The 19818-nt window shown below is 42.2% G+C and overlaps 1 protein-coding gene across 1 annotated transcript in view; it reads right to left on the reverse strand.

Annotated features, from left to right (window-relative positions):
- Window positions 1–19818, reverse strand: part of stard9 (StAR-related lipid transfer (START) domain containing 9) — a 383628-nt gene that overhangs the window by 210456 nt on the left and 153354 nt on the right. The window contains exons 9-10 of the mRNA XM_059649369.1: window positions 5461–5533; window positions 2997–3064 (exon numbers count right to left, since the gene is read on the reverse strand). Of these exons, the coding sequence (XP_059505352.1) occupies window positions 2997–3064; window positions 5461–5533 (141 nt within the window). The remainder of the gene's footprint in view (window positions 1–2996; window positions 3065–5460; window positions 5534–19818) is intronic.

The following is a 19818-nucleotide window of genomic DNA, read 5'->3' on the forward strand; positions in this document are numbered from 1 at the left end:
GGATGTGGAAGCTTTGGAAAGGGTGCAGAGGAGATTTACTAGGATGTTGCCTGGTATGGAGGGAAGGTCTTACGAGGAAAGGCTGAGGGACTTGAGGCTGTTTTCATCAGAGAGAAGAAGGTTGAGAGGTGACTTAATTGAAACATATAAAATAATCAGAGGGTTAGATAGGGAGAGCCTTTTTCCTAGGATGGTGACGGCAAGCATAAGGGGGCATAGCTTTAAATTGAGGGGTGAAAGATATACGACAGATGTCAGAGGTAGTTTCTTTACTCAGAGAGTAGTAAGGGAATGGAACGCTTTGCCTGCAACGGTAGTAGATTTGCCAACTTTAGGTACATTTAAGTCGTCATTGGACAAGCATATGGACATACATGGAATAGTGCAGGTTAGATGGGCTTCAGATCGGTATGACAGGTCGGCACAACATTGAGGGCCGAAGGGCCTGTACTGTGCTGTAATGTTCTATGTTCTATATGTTCTATGTTCTAATGCTATCAAAGACTAAAGAAAGGTTGCATTGTGGCACAGTGGTTAGCGCAGCTGACTCACAGCGCCAGGGACCTGGGTTCGATTCCAGCCTCAGGCAACCGTCTGTGTGGAGTTTGCATATTCTCCCCGTGAGTGCATGGGTTTCCACCGGGTACTCTGGTTTCCTCCCACAGTCCAAAGATGTGCAGGGTAAGTGGATCGGCTATTGTAAATTGCCCTTGGTGTTCAGGGGTGTTTAAATTAGGTGGATTATAGGGGCCTGGGTCTGGGTGAGATGCTCTGAAGGTCAATGTGGACTGGTTGGGCCGAAGGGCCTGTTTCTACACTGTAGGGATTCTATGAAACCCCATACTGACTCTAAACAGGATTAATGTGATATACAGAATCCTATGCAGCATGTGCAATAAACATTAAATTAGACAAAACAGGGAGGAAACTAATGGCCAGGATACACAAACACCAGCTGGTAGTAAAAAGACACGACCAATATTCACTTGTCTCAATACACACAGACAATGAAGGCCATCCTGTTCGACTGGGACGAAGTGACTATACTGGGACAAGTGAACTACAGACATGTAAGGGAATTTCTGGGGACCTGGTTCTCAACAAGGGACTCCATCAACAAACACAAAGAAATAGACCCTGTATACAGACCACTGCTGAAAAACAGAACTGCAAGTGACAAGATCCACCACTCCAGAGGATCATATAAATTCAGAAGGGAGAACACCAGTGCTTCGATTAGAGGTTGCACTGATGGTGTTGCCAAGGAATGGTAACAAGATGTCTGCACACCATGGAACAATCACCTGGCAAGCAAATGAACAACTGCATTCACAACCCAAGCTACAAATTTTCACTAAGAGTTGAGATAAATTACCAGATTGCAGCTAGTTATACTTGCAATGTTCAGGCAATGTTCCATTGAGGTAAGGCCGGCATCAGTTTTAGCAGGTGAAGTATTTTCCGACAGAGATACTGGTATTCCAGACGGGTGCAAGTTTTTTTCTGCAGTTCTATGAGTCAAAATTCTTTGTTAGCTGTCAACTGATAGCTCTTTTTGAGGAGGATGTTTTCCCTATGCAGCTGGGAGTTCAATGCATTTGCGAAGAAATAATCCTCATTACTTTATCAAAATCTACAACATTAATGTGGCTACTCCTTTACCAGATTGAGGAACAGTACTCTGCTGTTGTGTAGACCAAGGTGAGTGCAGTGTGTAGAGTGTGCTGGTTCTGCTACTCCAGCTGGTACTCTCATAAAAAACACATCTTCAGGCAGTTACCAAAAGCACAGTGGTTACAAGAGCAGGTCGTGGGTAGGGTTCCTGCAGAAATTAACTCTCCTCTGATTCCTTAAAACCCATCTACAAAGCACAAGTCAGGAGTTTGAATAAGTACAGCTGCACAGTCTGCTTCACTGGCACTCCAACTAATGCCATCAAAATCCAATCCTTCTACTACCAATACTCAGAAGCAGCAGTGTGTAGCATCTATGATGCACTGCAGAAATTCACCAAAGATCCTTAGGCTGCACTATCCAAATCCACTACCACCACCATCCAGAAGGTCAATGGCAGCAGATGCATGGGAACACAACCAGCTGAAAGTTCTGCCCAAGCCACTCATCATCCTGACTTGGAAATATATCATTGCTCCTTCACTATCACTATATCAAAATCCTAGAATCCCTTTCCAAGGACATTGTTCATCTACCTACAGCACTTGGACAGCAGAGGTTCAAGGAGGCAGCTCACAACCATATTCTCTACCTTCAAGAGCCATTACAGATGGGCAATAAACACCCACATCTCATGGAAAACGTTAATAAAATATGACTGAACCCTGGTCACCATGGTCCTGGTGTAAACAATAAAAAAGCCCACTGATGCACTTAACAGCTAATCTTGACAGAGGGGCTCAAGTTCAGAGATTTAGGTAAAGGATACAAACAAATGCTGTTCCCTTTAGCTGATGGTACAACGGTTATGGGAAAGAGGTATAAGGGTGAAGAAGGATCTTTTTATGCAGCAAGTGGTAATGACCTGATACCTAAAGGCAAGACAGCATCAGAGACATGACTTCAAAAGGAAATTGGATAGACAGTTGAGGGAAAAATATCTTGCCACCATGAAATGGAATTAATCAAATTGTTCTGGAGAACCAGCACAGACCCAATGTGCTAAAAGGCTTCTTTCACTGTAATGATCCGACTAACGGTTACTTTGTTCAGCCAAGATCCTGAATGGAAAAGTTTCAGAGCTTTACACATTGTTTGAGATGCTAGCATGCAGGAAGTATGCTGCTCAGCACACTATTACCAAAAAGCCGCCAGCCACACGTACTGCAGTCTTATCTAGTGCCCATTTGTCCCTCATGCACCAGTCTCTACCAACCAAAACCAACCCACTAATCAATCAGGAGATTGTGGACTGACAAGAACTGTGTGTTATTATGGATTAGTTATATCTATCACAATGTAGAAAATACCCAATGACTCACCTGCCTGCCAAATCAACAAGGTTAATTTTGCTAACTGTCTCTGATGGAAGGTGACTCTCCAATATTGCCTAAGACACAGAAATTGAGACATTAATTTACATTAACAGACACTTCGAGCAACATCTTTGTATTTTAAAATTTTTATTTATTTAATTGGCCAATGTATCTATAGAAATATGTACATAAGAACATAATGGACTACCGAATCCCTCAGGCTAGCACCACCATTTCATTAGATCACGATCGATCTGTATTTTAACTCCATTTAATGGTCTTCGTTCCATATCCTTCAAGGCCCTATCAGATTTGATAGCTGCTTTGAATGTTCTGGGGAAGACAGTTTCAGATTTCCACTAACGGTTGGATTAAGGAGTGCTTCCCGATCTCCCTCCTGAATGGCCTAGCTTTAATTTTAAAGTTATACTGTCCGCACTAAAGAGAAGCCTTTTATTGTTGAAACACAAATAATTCATTGTAAACCTAAGGTTGACTTGTTTTTTTGTAATACATTGTAACATACCAAACCACATGTTCTACTTTATTTCTAACAGAATATTGAAATATTTCGGTCCAAACCAGAGCAGAACTTCAATCCTCATTTCTAGGAAGATTTGCCTCCTATTCAAAGCCAACATATGCCACAGAATGTTAACTTTTGCCAGTCCAACAGTTGGCACAGATTTGTTAGGACCAAGCCAAGAATTACTGTCCATGCTCACAGGTTAACAGTGATACTGCACCAAGGAAGGTACAAACGAAATGCAATATTTTGTACACACTACTCACAAGATTTCTTTGGCAACAAAGGAAGGGATAACCCATGTCACATGAGCAAATTGGACTTAGTCTTGGGTCCTAACAATTGGCAACCACAAAATAAAACAAATTATAAGATGAATTATCAACAATGAAAAGGGTGAGTAAATGGAAGTCTGAGAAGGCTGAAACTGTTCTTTTAAAAACAACGAGATGATAGCAAGCCTCACCATATGAGGTCAGAGGGATACAAGCGCATTAAATCAGAAACAAAAACAAATTGCTGGAAAAGCTCGGCAGGTCTAGCAGCATCCGTGGAGAGAAATCAAAGTTAAGATTTTAGGTTGAGTGACCCTTCCTCAGAACTGTTAACTCTGATTTCTCTTCACAGATGCTGCCAGGCCTGTTGAGCTTTTCTAGCAATTTGGTTTTGTTTCCGATTTACAGCATCCGCAGTTTTTTTCACGTTTTAACATTAAATCAAACCTGCGATCATCTGACAGCTACTTCCTCAATTTGACTCAAGTTCACACAGAATCACCAAACAGAAGCCAGGTAATTTCTCAAAAGGGGGAGAGAGGAAGATCAGAAGGTAAGTCTGCAGGAATGCCACTGCAGGCTTCCTTACATGTCTTCTTCTGGGTTTCCTGATCAGTGGGCTTAGCATTAAAAAATTGACCACCACAGATAACATTCTGCAGCCTAGCTAGAAAAGTAACAGTGGTTCTGGGCTTGCTGGGGAACCATACCCCAAATCCAATCACATGTAGCCATGGCTCCCCAAGAAGTCCTAGATGCAGTGGAAGAGAGAACACCACAAAAGAGTCCCCTAACTCCCTCAAAAGCATTCCATGGCACAATGAAAAATATTCTTCCTGGCAACTCTTCTAGTGCACTTCTAGGCACAAATCTGCACAAGTGTACATTGAAAGGCATCTGCAGTATTATGTACTGATCTGAAACACCACATCTCAGAGGGCTTGGAGGGAGAGCTGCACAGATTCAAAAGAACAATAACCACAATTAATTTACAAGGACAATCTGCATAGACTAAACTTGTATTCCTTTGACTATAGAAGACAAAGGTCCAGCCTGAAGGAGTTAATAAGGTCAATCAGCAGAACTTACTTCCTCTGTGCGGTGAGGCCTGACGAAGAAGGCACACCTTAAAATGAGAACCAGGCTATTCACAGGCAATGTCAAGAAGCACATCATCCTACAAAGGGTAATGGAGTCTGGAATTCTGTCTCCTCAAATGACAGTAGAGATTTTTTAACTGAAAATTTCAAAGCTGATGTTAATAGACGATTGTGAGTTAAATATATGAAGGGAAAAAGAACAATGGTGAGTCCAAGGTACAGATCAGCCAGGACCTAAATGAATGGCGGAACAGACTTGAGGGAATAAATACACTCCTCCTATTCCCATCTTCTAAAAAATGACAAATACAATATATGATAAAAGAGTAATGAAAGGTTTTGGTAATAAATTTGGGACATGAATGATGAGAAAACAAATGGAACAATTTATAACATGCAAAATGTTTCTCATCTGCGAGTAACAGTCTGGGTACAAAATCAAATGCTACTGGCTGAAGCGGTACAATTTGAGAAGAGCATTGAACAATTGTCATTGAAAGAGTGTGCATTGTGAAGGAAATAAATTGAAAAAGACAGATCAAAACATGTCAATACAATATTTTCCGAACCTGAGTGTAATGGATGGTAAAAATGGCGTGGGATCGGCTGCTGGCGTCATGGATGTGGGTAGCAGCAGTGATTCTGAAACAGAAACATGCAACAAATGGATGAAAGGGACCTTAATGTGAAGCAAAAGTTGTATTTACATATCAAATTTTGTTTGCTACACCTTAGATTATTTAACTCAAAGTCTAAAGTCCATTTTGCAGCCTCACACAATACAGGAGGCCCTTTGGCCCATTATGCTTATGCCACCTCTTTCAAAACTCTATCCAATTAGCTATGTTTCTCTAATAAGTGCTCAGGGGCCTACAATTTATTTTGTTTTAATGTATTCCAATTCCTTTTGAAAGTTACAATTGAATTTAAAACATGGGACTTCAAAACAATCTTTGGATTACTGCCAGCACTATGGGGGTCAATGTGTGGCCTGAAGCATGGTACAGGTAGGACAGCTTCAGATTCTTAGGGCATTGGGATCAGTTCTCATAAAGCACTTATTTAGTGGAACAGGCTGCCCCTCAACAGAACTGGAACCAATGTCTTCCTGTGGATTGGGAAAGTTTAAAACTAAATTCCTAAAGGGATGGGCAGAATCATACAAATGTAAAAAAGAAGAATAAGGTGCATATTTAAGAATACCAGGTATCAGATAGGCTCAGTGTAAGAGAGAAGCCAATAAAGTCTAGGTTAGGGTTACTGTGCATTTGTGTGAATGCATGAAGTAGTATAAATAGGATTGGTGAAGGATTACCAGTGCAACCACTATCTCTAGCTACTTCCTTTAATATTCTAGGATGCATCCCATCAGGCCCAGGGGACTTAGCAGTAATTGATCATGTTAGTTTCCCCAACGGTTCACTATGGTGATATTTACCATATTTATTTTTTTCTCCTTCTTTTGTCCCTTGAAAATTAGTATTTTTGGAGTATTTTTACCACATTGAATGAATTTTCTTCAATTTGATGCTATCCAATTAGTTAGCCATAATCTCCACTTTACAAAGACATGAGAGTAAACTGGTTGCTGTGGTGTATATGGATTTCAGCAAGGTGTTCAATAAGTTTCCACACAGTAGGCTATTGTACAAAATGCAGAGGAATGGAATTGTGGGAGATATAGCAGTTTGGATCGGAAATTGGCTTGCTGAAAGAAGACAGAGGGTGGTAGTTGATGGGAAATGTTCATCCTGGAGACCAGTTACTAGTGGTGTACCGCAAGGGTCGGTGTTGGGTCCACTGCTGTTAGTCATTTTCATAAATGACCTGGATGAGGGCGTAGAAGGATGGGTTAGTAAATTTGCAGACGACACTAAGGTCGGTGGAGTTGTGGATAGTGACGAAGGATGCTGTAGGTTGCAGAGAGACATAGATAAGCTGCAGAGCTGGGCTGAGAGGTGGCAAATGGAGTTTAATGCCGACAAGTGTGAGGTGATGCACTTTGGTAGGAATAACCGGAAGGCAAAGTACAGGGCTAATGGTAAGATTCTTAGTAGTGTAGATGAGCAGAGCGATCTCGGTGTCCATGTACACAGTTCCTTGAAAGTTGCCACCCAGGTTGACAGGGCTGTTAAGAAGGCATACAGTGTTTTAGCTTTTATTAATAGAGGGATTGAGTTCCGGAACCAAGAGGTTATGCTGCAGCTGTACAAAACTCTGGTGCGGCTGCACTTGGAGTATTGCGTACAATTCTGGTCACTACATTATAAGAAGGAAGTGGAAGCTTTGGAAAGGGTGCAGAGGAGATTTACTAGGATGTTGCCTGGTATGGAGGGAAGGTCTTACGAGGAAAGGCTGAGGGACTTGAGGCTGTTTTCATTAGAGAGAAGCAGGTAGAGAGGTGACTTAATTGAAACATATAAAATAATCACAGGGTTAGATAGGGTGGATAGGGAGAGCCTTTTTCCTAGGATGGTGACGGCGAGCACGAGGGGGCATAGCTTTAAATTGAGGAGTGAAAGATATAGGACAGATGTCAGAGGTGGTTTCTTTACTCAGCGAGTAGTAAGGGAATGGAACGCTCTGCTTGCAACGGTAGTAGATTCTCCAACTTTAGGTACAATTAAGTCGTCATTGGATAAGCATATGGACGTACATGGAATAGCGTAGATTAGATGGGCTTCAGATCGGTATGACAGGTCGGCACAACATCGAGGGCCGAAGGGCCTGTACTGTGCTGTATTATTCTATGTTCTATGTTTACTATCCTTGATTACTTCTTGCCTCTTCAAGTGGAGATTAATTCTGTCTCTCAAAATGTTTCTTCTAAGTTTCCCTTTCCTGGTCTATCCTTTCACCCTTCTCGACTAATAGTACCACGTCAGGTGTTTTCCAGTCCTCTTGCACCACTTCTATGGCCACACAGGATTTGAAAATTAATGTCAGAGCACCTGCAATCTTGTCCCTTGCCTTCAACAACCACCTGGGATAGATCTCATTTGGGCCTGGGACTTATCCATTTCCAAGCTCACTGAAACCTTCTCTTTCTCAATGCTAATTTATTCAGGAATATCATAGTCCAACGCCCTACACCTACAGCATGCTTCTCTACAGTGAATACAGATGCAAAGTGCTCACTTGAAACCTCAGCTATGCATTTTCTATCCCGCTAGTGCTTCTGTTGTTTTGAGTCTTTGGTATCCACCATAAGCTTCCTATTTTTGCCCAGTATTTAAGTGTATACAGTCATAGACATTCAGGGCTCTCTGGAGTTGTTAGCCCTGTACATTCATTTTTAGCCTGTTGAATGTCTCCCACTCCTCTGGTGTAGACGCTTTTGGTCAGATCTTGCCCTACACCATTAAAATTGCCTGTTCCCCAAATTCACAACATTTATTTCCGGTCCATATTTGTCCTTATTCATAATTACCTTAAATCTTGTGGAATATTGATCACTATTACCTTAATGCTCCCCCACCTGTCATGTCTATCACTTGGACCAGTTTGGTTCCTGAAAATTAATTGCAGCGCTGTCCCTTCTCTTGCTGGGCATTTTATGTGCTGGCTTAAAAAGCTCTTCTGTCTATATTTTAAGCATTCTATCCCCTCTAAGTCTGTCAAACTTTGTCTCTCCAAGTTAATATTGGAGAAGTCGAAATCCCTTACTGTTACAACACTATTATTTTTCAACCTCTGAGATTTGCTTTTATATCTGAATATCTTTCCCTCAAGGGTCTATAGGTCACTCCAGCAAAGCGACTGCCCCCTTTTCTATTTTGAAGTTCTACCCATATGGTATCATTTGAGGACCATTCTAAGATGTCACATTACTGACATATTACTGACAGCTTGATAAATGTAGCAACACTGCCTCCTCTTGTACTGTTTTCTCAATTTCACTTAAAAATTCCACATCCCAGAATACTGAGTTGATATTCTAAGCCTCCTAAGATGGCAATGATATCACACTCCCATGTGTTAATCAACAACTCCTATTCATCAGCCTTACTCACAAGACTCCTCACATTAAAATAAATGTGATTCAGCCTTGACACGTTCTCTCATACCTCAACAGTTTAGTTCTGCCTTCTTGACTGACTTGGCTCCTCCATACTTGTGTGCGCAACACCGCTTGCTATAACTCCATTTGAGTTATATCCCAAAACCCTACCAAATTAGTTTAAGCCCCCACCAGCCATACTAGCAAACCTCCCCACAAACATGTTAGACTTGCTGTTGTTCAGGTACAATCAGTAGCACGTGTACAGGTCCCATCTTACCCAGAATAAACCCAGTGATCAAGGAATCTAAAGCCATCCCTCCTACCCCATTCTTCAACTGCATATTCATCTGTTCTACTGGCACGTGGCAACCAGCGTAACCCAGCGAGGTCATAACTTTTGAGGTTCTACTTTTTAAACTGCTACCTAGCTCCCTCAAGTGTTGTTGTAGGAACTCATCTCTTTCTCCCTATGTCATTGTGAGCCACTATCTCCGACTATTCACCCTCTACCTTCAGAATGCCCTGTTGCCATTCAGTGACATACTTGACCAGAGAGACATCCCAGAGAGGCAAATAACCATCCTGGAATCATATTTACAGCAGCAGAAATGCCTGCTTTAACCCTCACCACTAAATTTCCTTTCACTATTCTTCTAGAGAGAGAGAGAGAGAGAGAGAGAGCGAGAAAGAGCAAGAAAGAGTGAGAGACAGACAGAATGAGAGACAGAGAGAGACACTGAGAATCATACAGCACAGAAATAGGCTCTTCAGTCCTCCACGTCTATGCTGACCAGCAAACACCAAATTACACTTAACTTGCACTTGGTCCATAGCCTGTGCCCTGGCATTTTAAGTGCTCATCCAGATGCTTCTCTTTTACTCTCCACCTTGTACAGCTGGGGGGTCTGGCTGTGCTCCCAAAGGAACAGTCACTCTCTCTGCTTTCTAACACAGAAAAATCTGTTCTTGAGTGAGTGGAGCCCACGGCTTTCCTAATACTCCCTTCTTCTAACTGACAGTGAGCCTTTCCCCCTATGATTGCCCTTCCCTTAGCTATTTGGTGACCACATCTAAAAACATACTATCCATGTGACCCTTGCAGATGCACTGCTGTGCCTCCAGCTGACGCTCAAGCTCTGAAACTCAGTGCTCAAAACAGTCAAACTGGTGGCATTTCCTGCAGATGTGATCATACAGGCAGCCAGAGCATCTAAGATTTCCCACATACTGCGGGTCATGCAACACACGGGACTGAGTTCCCCTGCTACAGCTAGTATTAATGTTAAACTTATTCCCCTTACATTAACTTTACTCTCTTCTCCTTAACATTCTTTGGCTTTCCTATATTTACTCTGAGATTGTGTATTAAACCTGTCCCACTGTACACATTCAGATACAAAATAGCCTGATTCCTAGATGGATCCACAACTATAGTTCTGTGAAACAGTTCTGAACACCAAAGCAAAATATTTGTTAAGGACCTCACCCACTTCCTCTAGTTCCACACACAAATTCCGTCCGTTGTCTTTGACTGGACTTGCTCTTTCCCTCGCTACGCTCTTGCTCATTATACATGTATAATCCCTCTTGGGATTTTCTTTGGAGCTGTTTGCCAAGGACATTTCATGGCTCCTTTTAAATTCTTGCTTTTTTAAATATTCTTCAAGGGACCTTCAGTTTCTCAATGTTCAATTTTTGTATGGCTCTTTTTTTCTTTTTGACTAAGCTCACAATTTCTTTGGTCATCCAAGGTGCCTGAATCCTTTTCCTTCATTTTCACAGGAACATTCTAGCCCTGAACTGAACTGGGCTATGAAAGAGTCTGATGAAGGGTCTAGGCCCGAAACGTCAGCTTTTGTGCTCCTGAGATGCTGCTTGGCCTGCTGTGTTCATCCAGCCTCACATTTTATTATCTTGGGCTATGAAAGATTCAGTTTCAAACAGCAAATCCCATTCTACACTCACAGGTTCCTGCTTGATTTTATCATATTTAGCCTTCCCCCCCTACCCCATTTAGTACTTTCACCAAAGAAATGCTTCAAGATACCATCCTGGAAGCACCTCACCTCCCATAAAGTCCAGTTAAGATGGGCAAAGTTAAAATTGCCCACCATAAAACCTTGTTGATTTTACATTTTTTTCATAATCTGTCAACATATCTGCCTCTCCATCTTCTGTTGGCTATTAGCAGGCCTGTAGTACAACCTCAGTGATTGGACCTTTCCTACTCCTGAGCTCTATCCATATGGCCATGCTGGATGAGCCCTCCAAGGTGTCCTCCCTTAGTACAGCTGTGATATTCTCCATATCAGTAACACAACTCCCCCACCTCTATTACATCACTCTTTATCAAGCCTGAAACATGTAAATCCCAGAACATTAAGCTGCCAGTCCAGTCACTCTCAACCAGCTCTCTATAATAGCTGCAACATAACAGTCATATGTAGTAATCCAAGCTCTAAGCTTATCTGCCTTACCTGTCATACTGCTCCATTAAAACAAATAATCCTCAGACTGCTAGTCCTGCCGTGTTCAGTAACCTCTACCTGTCTGTTCTTCCTCTTGGTCTTACTGGCCTTATTGTCTACCTCCTCCTCAGTCATTTCACTGCTCTAGTTCCTAACCCCTGTCATATTAGCTTAAACAACCCAAATGGCACTAGCAAATGCCCCTGCCAGGATAGTAACGGTCCTTCAGTTTAAGTACAACCTGTCCTTCTTGCACAGACCTCACCTTCCCAATGATCCACATATCTAAAGCCCTCCCTCCAACATCAGCTCTTTAGCCATGTGGCGCATGGAGGAAATCTGAGGTTAGAACCCTAGGGGTCCTGATTTTCAACTTCCTAACTCCCTGAACTTCCGCTATACCCTGAACTACCTTGTAACTCTTCTGGTCTATCATTAATACCAACGTGTACTATGACATCCAGCTGCTCAACTCTCCCCTTTGAAAGTGTCCCATGTACACTCAGACATAGACTTGACTCTGGCACCAAGTAGTCAACAAAATATCCTGGAGTGTCTTTTGCGGCCACAAAAACATGCATGTTGTCCATTTGTTGGGGCATAAACGTACAGACTGCATTAATACAAGTCATCATGAATGGTGTTGAACAATATACTGTCATTAGCCAACATCCCCACCTCAGATCTTATGAAGGGTGGGTGAAGGGGGAGGTGGGAGAGGTGGATGTTATTGATGAAGCAGTTGAAGATGGCTGCACCTAGAACTCATGCCTGTGGAACACCCGCAGATAAGACTGAGGTGACTAACCTCCAAGAGCTTGAAACACCTTTGTACTAGAGGATTGGCTGAGTGGACTGGAAAAGGAATTTAGCACCAAAGGATAAGCCAACAATAGTTAACCAGGGAAGTTAAGAATAGCATCAAATTGTAAGAAAAATAAACATATGATGTGGCAAAGATGAGTCAAGTGAACCAAAAGATTGGAAAAGTTATAAAAACCAACAAAACATGCCCAAAAGAAGGGAAGAAGGTTAAAATTTTGAGGTCAAGTCAAACAACAAGACCTTCCTTAAATATGTTAAAAAGAACCAGAAAGATCAAAGTGATCACTGACTCCTTAATAAATGAGGCTGGGGGTGGGGGTGGATAGGAAATGTCAGAGGAGTTGAATAAATAGTTTGCACTAATCTTCAGTAGATTTCACTGACAATATTCAAAAATATGAAATAATGTGAAAAAGGGAAAGAAGATATAAATGCAATAGCTATCATTAGAGAAAAACGTACATGGGAAATTACTGGGTCAAAGATAAACAACTTCCTTGGGCCTTATGAGACGCATCCGAGAATATTAATATGGTGGCTCAGTGGTTAGCACTGCTGCCTCACAGCGCCAGGGGCCTGGGTTCGATTCCAGCCTCAGGCGACTTTCTGTGTGGAGCGCCCAAGGGTGTTTAGATTAGGTGGGTTAGACATGGGAAATGTAGGGGAATAGGTCTGGGTGGGATGCTCTTCAGAGAGGCAGTGTGGGCTTGTTGGGCTGAATGGCCTGCTTCACACTAAAGGGATTCCACGTAAGTTCTATGAAAAATTAAAGGAAGCAGCTACAGGATAGCAGATGCACTCGTTGTCACCTTTCAAGAATGTTCTGTAAAAGTCCCAGTGGAATAGAAAACTGCCAATGTAACATTGTCATTCAAAGACAAAAAAAAGGCGAGTTAGCTTAATATCTACTGTAAAAAAAGTGTCTAATACAAAAGATGTAATAACAAAGTATGTGGAATTATATAGTGCAATCAGAGTTAGCATGACTTTATGAAAGGGAAATCATGTTGGAATAATTCGCTATCTAAGGTGACATCGGGAAAGTGTTTGAAGTGATTATTAATGATGTTATAACAGGATACTAGCGTACAAGGTAATCAGACAGAGTCAACATGGCTTGGTCAGTGGGAAACCAGTTTAAACTGACTTATTGAAATTCTTTGACAAAGTAACTTGTGTTGCAGATAAAGAAAAAACAGTGAATGCAATATATTTTGGTTTTCAGAAAGCATCTCATAAGATGACATTTTATCAGTTATGGCAGGAAGTAAAAGTTCGTGGTGTAGCGAGTAACATATTGGCCACAGATGGCAGATTGGCTTGTGAACAGGAAGCAGAGGGTAGGAATAAATGGGTCTTTTTCAGTCTGGCAAGGTGTCACAAGTGGTGTGAAACAGTGCTAGGTGCTGGATCTCAACTCTTACAACTTGAATAAATGATTTGGATAAAGAGATCAAAGGTATAGTAGGTAAATTTGCTGTTGACCACAGGACCATAAGAACAGGAGCAGCTGTAGGCCCGTTGGTCCCTCGCGTCTGCTCTGCCATTCAACAAGGTCATGGTTGATCCGACATTCCTCATGTCCACTTTCCTGCCCTTTCCTGGGAACCCTTGATTCCTCTATTGATCAAGAATACATCTAGCTCAGTTTCTAGTATACACAAGCACTCTGCTCACACAGCTGTCTGTGCAAGGAGTACTAAAGACTCACAATCCTCTAAGACAAGAAATTCCTCCTCATCTCAATCTTAAAATGGTGTCCTTTTAGTCTGAGACTATGCCCTCTAGTCCTAGACTCTCCCATGCAGGGAAACATCCTCTCAGCATTGACCTCATTAAGCCCCTTAAGAATTCTATACATTTCCATAAGGTTGCTTCTCATTCTTCTAAATTCGAGTAAGGTGTCCTCTTTAGGCTTTGCTCATAAGATAATCTCTTGATATGAGGGATCATCCTAACGATCTTTCTCTGAACTGCTACAACTGAAATATCTTTAGACAGGGGGACTAAAGCTGGTCACAGCACTTCAGATGTGATCTCACCAGCATCTTGTGCTTCCCTATCCTCATACTACAACTCCTTGAACTAAGGGTCAACATTCCATTTGCCTTCCTGATTATTGTTGCACCTGTGTGTTAGCTTTCTGTGTTCCATGCACAAGTTCCTCCAAGTCCCTGTTTGTTGCAGTTCTCCGTAGTTTTTTCTCCATCTCAATAACACTGTTCTTTTTGTTCTCCATTCCAAAATGGAGAACTTCATATTTTCCCACACTATACTCCATTTGGCAACTTTTTTCCCCCACTTATTTAACCTATCAATATCTCTCTGTAAATTGTTTGGATGTCTCTCAGAATTTGGCTTGCAGCATATTTTTATATTATTTGCAAATTTGGCTACCTATTTGCTTCCTTCATCCAAGTCAACAACATACATTGTAAGCAGTTGCAGACCAGCACTGATTTCTGTGGAGCCCCACTGGTCACAGATTGTCAACCTGAAAAAGAACCCCTTTTCTCATTCAATGTCACCTGCCCATTAGCCGTTCCCTATCTATGCCAATATATCAACTCTAATACTAGGGCTCTTTTCTTATGACTGAACCTTTGTCAGGTACCTCATCAAGCACCCTATGAAAGTCCAAATACAACATCTCTGTCCATTCTCCTCTATTCACTCTGGTTGAGACTTCCTCGAAAAGCTCAGTCAGATATGGTTGCATTTATGAATCTGCTTGATTGTAATTTTCCAGATGTGCCGCTATCACGTTCTTCATGAATGATTCTAACATTTTCCAGCAATACATGTTAGGGTAATTAGCACAGTTACCTACTTTCTGCTGCGATGTCACATTGGCAGATTTCCAATCCTCTGGTACTTCTCCAGAACCCAAGGATTTTTGGAAAATTAAAAACAACGCATCCACTATAACTGTACCTACATCTTTTAGGATCCTAGGATGCAAGTCATAACACAAAGAAAGACAAGAAAGTAAGTTGTGAAAAGAACACAGGAAGCCTACAACTGTTAAGTGAGTGGGCAAAGGATTTGGCAAATGGAGTACAAAGTGGCAAAGTGCGAAATTGTCCATTTTGTCAGAATGAATTTTAAAAAAGCAGCATATTATCTAAATGGTGAGAGGTTGCAAAGCTCTGAGATGTGGACAGATGCTCTGAGATGTGGACAGATGCAAGAAGAGTACAATGGAGTACAAGAATAGGGGTGTCTTGCTAGTTAGACAGTAGTCAGACCACAGCTGGAGTACTGTGAACAGTTTTGGTCACCTTGGCTGAGAAAAGATATACTGGCATTCAAATCAGTCCAAAAAGGTTCACTAAGTTGCTCATGTTGATCTTCTCATGAGAAGAGTATGTTGGGCCTCTACTTGTTGGAAGTTCAGAAGAATGAGAGATAATCTTACTAAAACATACCAGATTCTTAGGAGGAATTGTTTCTGTAAGTGTGGAAAGATCACTTGCCATTACGGAAACCACATAACCTCAGGTTAAAGGACATCCAATTCAGACAGAGATGAAGACAAATTTCTTCACCCAGAAAATATAAAATCTGTAGAATTCTTTACTGTACAGGGCTGTAGAGGTTATTGTTAGGTATATTCAAGGCTGAGATAGACAATATGTGAACCAATCCTCATAGGGAAAAAGCAGGAAAGTGGAGTTCAGAATTATTAGATCATCCACGGCCTCACTGAATGGCAGAATGGATTCAATGGTCCAAGAGGCCTACTTCTGCTCCTGCATCTTATGGTCTATGGACTCCGACTACCGGACAGTTTTCCTTGATTCCCATTGATCGCAGTTCTGCTAGGGTTCCTTGATGCTATATTCGGTCAAACATTGCCTTCAATCTCATCTCACCTTTGGAATTCAGTTCTTTTGGTCATGTTTGAACCAAGGCTGTAATGAAGTCAGAAGCTGAGTGGTTCTGGCAGAACCCAAAGAGAATCAGTGAAACTTTAATCCTTTGTAAATGCTGCTTGACAACACCATCGATGACTCTTTCCTTCGATCTGCTAATAAATTGAGAGTGGCCTGATAGGGCAGCAATCAGTCTGTTTGATTTATCCTATTGTGGTGCAAAGGACATACCTGGACAATTTTATATACTTCTGGCTAGATGAGAGTGCTGTAGTTGTACTGGAACAGCTTGGTTAGGCATGCAGCAGATTCCAGAGCACAAATCCTCAGTGTTGTTGCTGGCATGTTTTCAGGCCCATAGCCTTGCAGTATCCAGTGTCTTCAAACGTATCTTGATAGCACGTGAGGTGAAACAAATTGGCTGAAAACTGACATCTGTGATGCTAGGAACCACTCACATGGATCATCCACTTGGTACTTCTGCTTTAAGATCAATTCAAGTACTTTAGCTTTGTCTTTAGCACTCTTGTGTTGGGTTCCATTATGGTAGAGGAGGAGGATATTCGTGGACCCACCACTTCCTGTTTGCTTTTTAATTGTTGGGGAAGGCAGCGGTGTAATGGTAATGTCAGGGATTGCAATCCAGAAATGTAGACTAACATTCTGGGGATATGAGTTCAAATCCCAAATCGGCAGATGGTAAAATTTGAATTTAAAAAATCTGGAATAAAAAGCGAATCTAAAGATATCCATTTAACTACTAACAATGTTGTAAAAACCCGTCTGATTGCCCTCTGGGGAGGCAATCTGCCATCTTTATCTGGTCTGTCCCACATATGCTTTCAGAATCTGAACTAGACTCTGGGAAATTTGAGATGGACAATAAATGCTGGCCTAGGTAGGGAAAATGAAACTGCGTGAATAAATAAAAAAGAACATAATGCACGACTGGCTATGGAGAGACTGTACAGCTTAGACCTGATTCAATGATTATGGAATCACTTAGTTCTGTCTAAAACTTGATGTTCATGCTGTTTGGCATGCAAGGTGAACACCCCATTTTGAGTTGGGTCTGGTGTTGGTCCTGGCATGTCATCCTGAATTCTTTACTGAACCAGGATTGATTTCCCAGAGATAATGGGAACTGCAGATGCTGGAGATTCCAAGATAATAAAATGTGAGGCTGGATGAACACAGCAGGCCAAGCAGCATCTCAGGAGCACAAAAGCTGACGTTTCGGGCCTAGACCCTTCATCAGAGAGGGGGATGGGGGGAGGGAACTGGAATAAATAGGGAGAGAGGGGGAGGCGGACCGAAGATGGAGAGCAAAGAAGATAGGTGGAGAGGGTGTAGGTGGGGAGGTAGGGAGGGGATAGGTCAGTCCAGGGAAGACGGACAGGTCAAGGAGGTGGGATGAGGTTAGTAGGTAGCTGGGGGTGCGGCTGGGGGTGGGAGGAAGGGATGGGTGAGAGGAAGAACCGGTTAGGGAGGCAGAGACAGGTTGGACTGGTTTTGGGATGCAGTGGGTGGGGGGGAAGAGCTGGGCTGGTTGTGTGGTGCAGTGGGGGGAGGGGATGAACTGGGCTGGTTTAGGGATGCAGTGGGGGAAGGGGAGATTTTGAAACTGGTGAAGTCCACATTGATACCATATGGCTGCAGGGTTCCCAGGCGGAATATGAGTTGCTGTTCCTGCAACCTTCGGGTGGCATCATTGTGGCAGTGCAGGAGGCCCATGATGGACATGTCATCAAGAGAATGGGAGGGGGAGTGGAAATGGTTTGCGACTGGGAGGTGCAGTTGTTTGATTTCCCAGTTTGATGACAACGGTAAATTCCAGGCCATGCAGGTAGAGATTGTGGCTGAATACACTTCAGCCCACAGCATCTCATGAATGCCCAGCTTTGAGTTGCTAGTTCTGTTCAAACTGTCCCATTTAGCATTGTGGTAGTGCCAGACATCATGATGGTGCATATCCTTAATGTGAACACAGACCTCATCACCAATGAGTGTGCAATGGTCATCCATGCCAATATGATTATGACTGCATGGTTGATGAGGACAAAGTCAAGTAAACTTTCCCATTACCACTTGCTGCTGACCAAGTTGAGGAAGTCCTTTCGGTGTTGGCCAGATCAGTCAGTATTTATACTACTAAGTCACTTTTGGAGACATAAAATAAGTCCCTATACCTGAATAGATTCTATGCACTTGTCATCCTCAATTTTCTTTTGCTGGCGGACAGTGGGGTCAAGGAGGCTGTGTGCGTCTGTGTGTGTGAGACAGAAAGAGAGACAGACAGGAAGAGAGAAAAGGAGACAGCAAAAGAGTGAGAATCATGTAACACCTGTCAATTTTAAAGACCCTAGGACCACTCAACAGAATGGCAGTGTTGTTTTTCGGGCTGAAGGCCTGAGACCAGCAGTGTTTGCAGAGATCGGTGCTGGGTCACTTTTGTTTATCATTTGTATAAATGATTCACATGAAAAGACAGAAGGTATGGTTTGTAAATTTGTGGATGGCACCAAGATTGATGGTATAGTAGACAGTGAAAGTTATCTAGGATTACAAAGAAATCTTGATCAATTGGGTCAATGGCTGAAAAGTGACAGATGGAGTTTAATTTGGATAAATGTGAGGTATTGCATTTTGGTGAAACAAACAATTAAAAGTAGGGCCTTGGGTAGTGCTGTAGTACAGAGAAACATAGGGGTTCAAGTACATAATTCTTTGAAGATGGCTTCACATATAGACAAGATGGTTAAGATGGCATTAAGCACGTTTTCGTTCATTGCCACACCTTTCAGTTTAGGACATTATATTGAAGTTGTATGGAACGTTAGTGAGGCCTCTTCTGTCGTACTGTGTCTGGTTGTGGTCTCCCAGTTATAGGAAGGATGTTATTAAGATTGGGATGGTTCAGAAGAGATTTACCAGAATGTTGCCAGGAATGGTAGGTTTGAGTTATGGGGAGAGGCTGAATAGGCCGAGACTGTTATCACCGGACTTTAGGAGGTTGACAGGTGACCTGTAGAGGTTTATAAAATCATGAGGGATATAGATAAATGAATGACAGGTGTCCTTCCCCTAGAGTGGGTGATTTCAAGACTATGGGTGCATATTTTTAAAGTGAGAGGAGAAAGATTTCTAAAAGACACGAAGGGGAATTTTTTTTTTTACACAGACAGTGGTTTGTGTGGAATGAATTTCAAGGAGTGGTGGATACGGCACAGTTACAACTTTTAAAAGACATTTGGATAAAAACATGACTAAAAAACGTTTGTAGGAATGTGGGCCAAGCCAAAGGAAGGGGGAACGAGTTTAGCTTGGGATTATAGAACATAGAACATAGAAAAGTACAGCACAGTACAGGCCCTTCGGCGCACGATGTTGTGCCGTGGAATAATGCTAATCCAAAAATAAAATAACCTAATTTACATTCCTCTCAATTCACTGCTGTCCATGTGCATGTCCAGCAGTTGCTTAAATGTCACTAATGACTCTGCTTCCACGACTACCACTGGCAAAGTATTCCATGCGCTCACAACTGTCTGGGTGAAGAACCTCCCTCTGACGTCTCCTCTATACCTTCCTCCTAACACCTTAAAACTATGACCTCTTGTGGCAGTCAATCTTGCCCTGGGGAAAAGTCTCTGGCTATCGACTCTATCGATGCCTCCCATTACCTTGTACACCTCGATCAGGTCACCTCTCTTCCTCCTCCTCTCCAGAGAGGAAAGTTTGAGCTCAGTCAACCTC

This window comes from Stegostoma tigrinum, chromosome 10, assembly GCF_030684315.1.
Source record: "Stegostoma tigrinum isolate sSteTig4 chromosome 10, sSteTig4.hap1, whole genome shotgun sequence".
Lineage (NCBI taxonomy): Eukaryota > Metazoa > Chordata > Chondrichthyes > Orectolobiformes > Stegostomatidae > Stegostoma > Stegostoma tigrinum.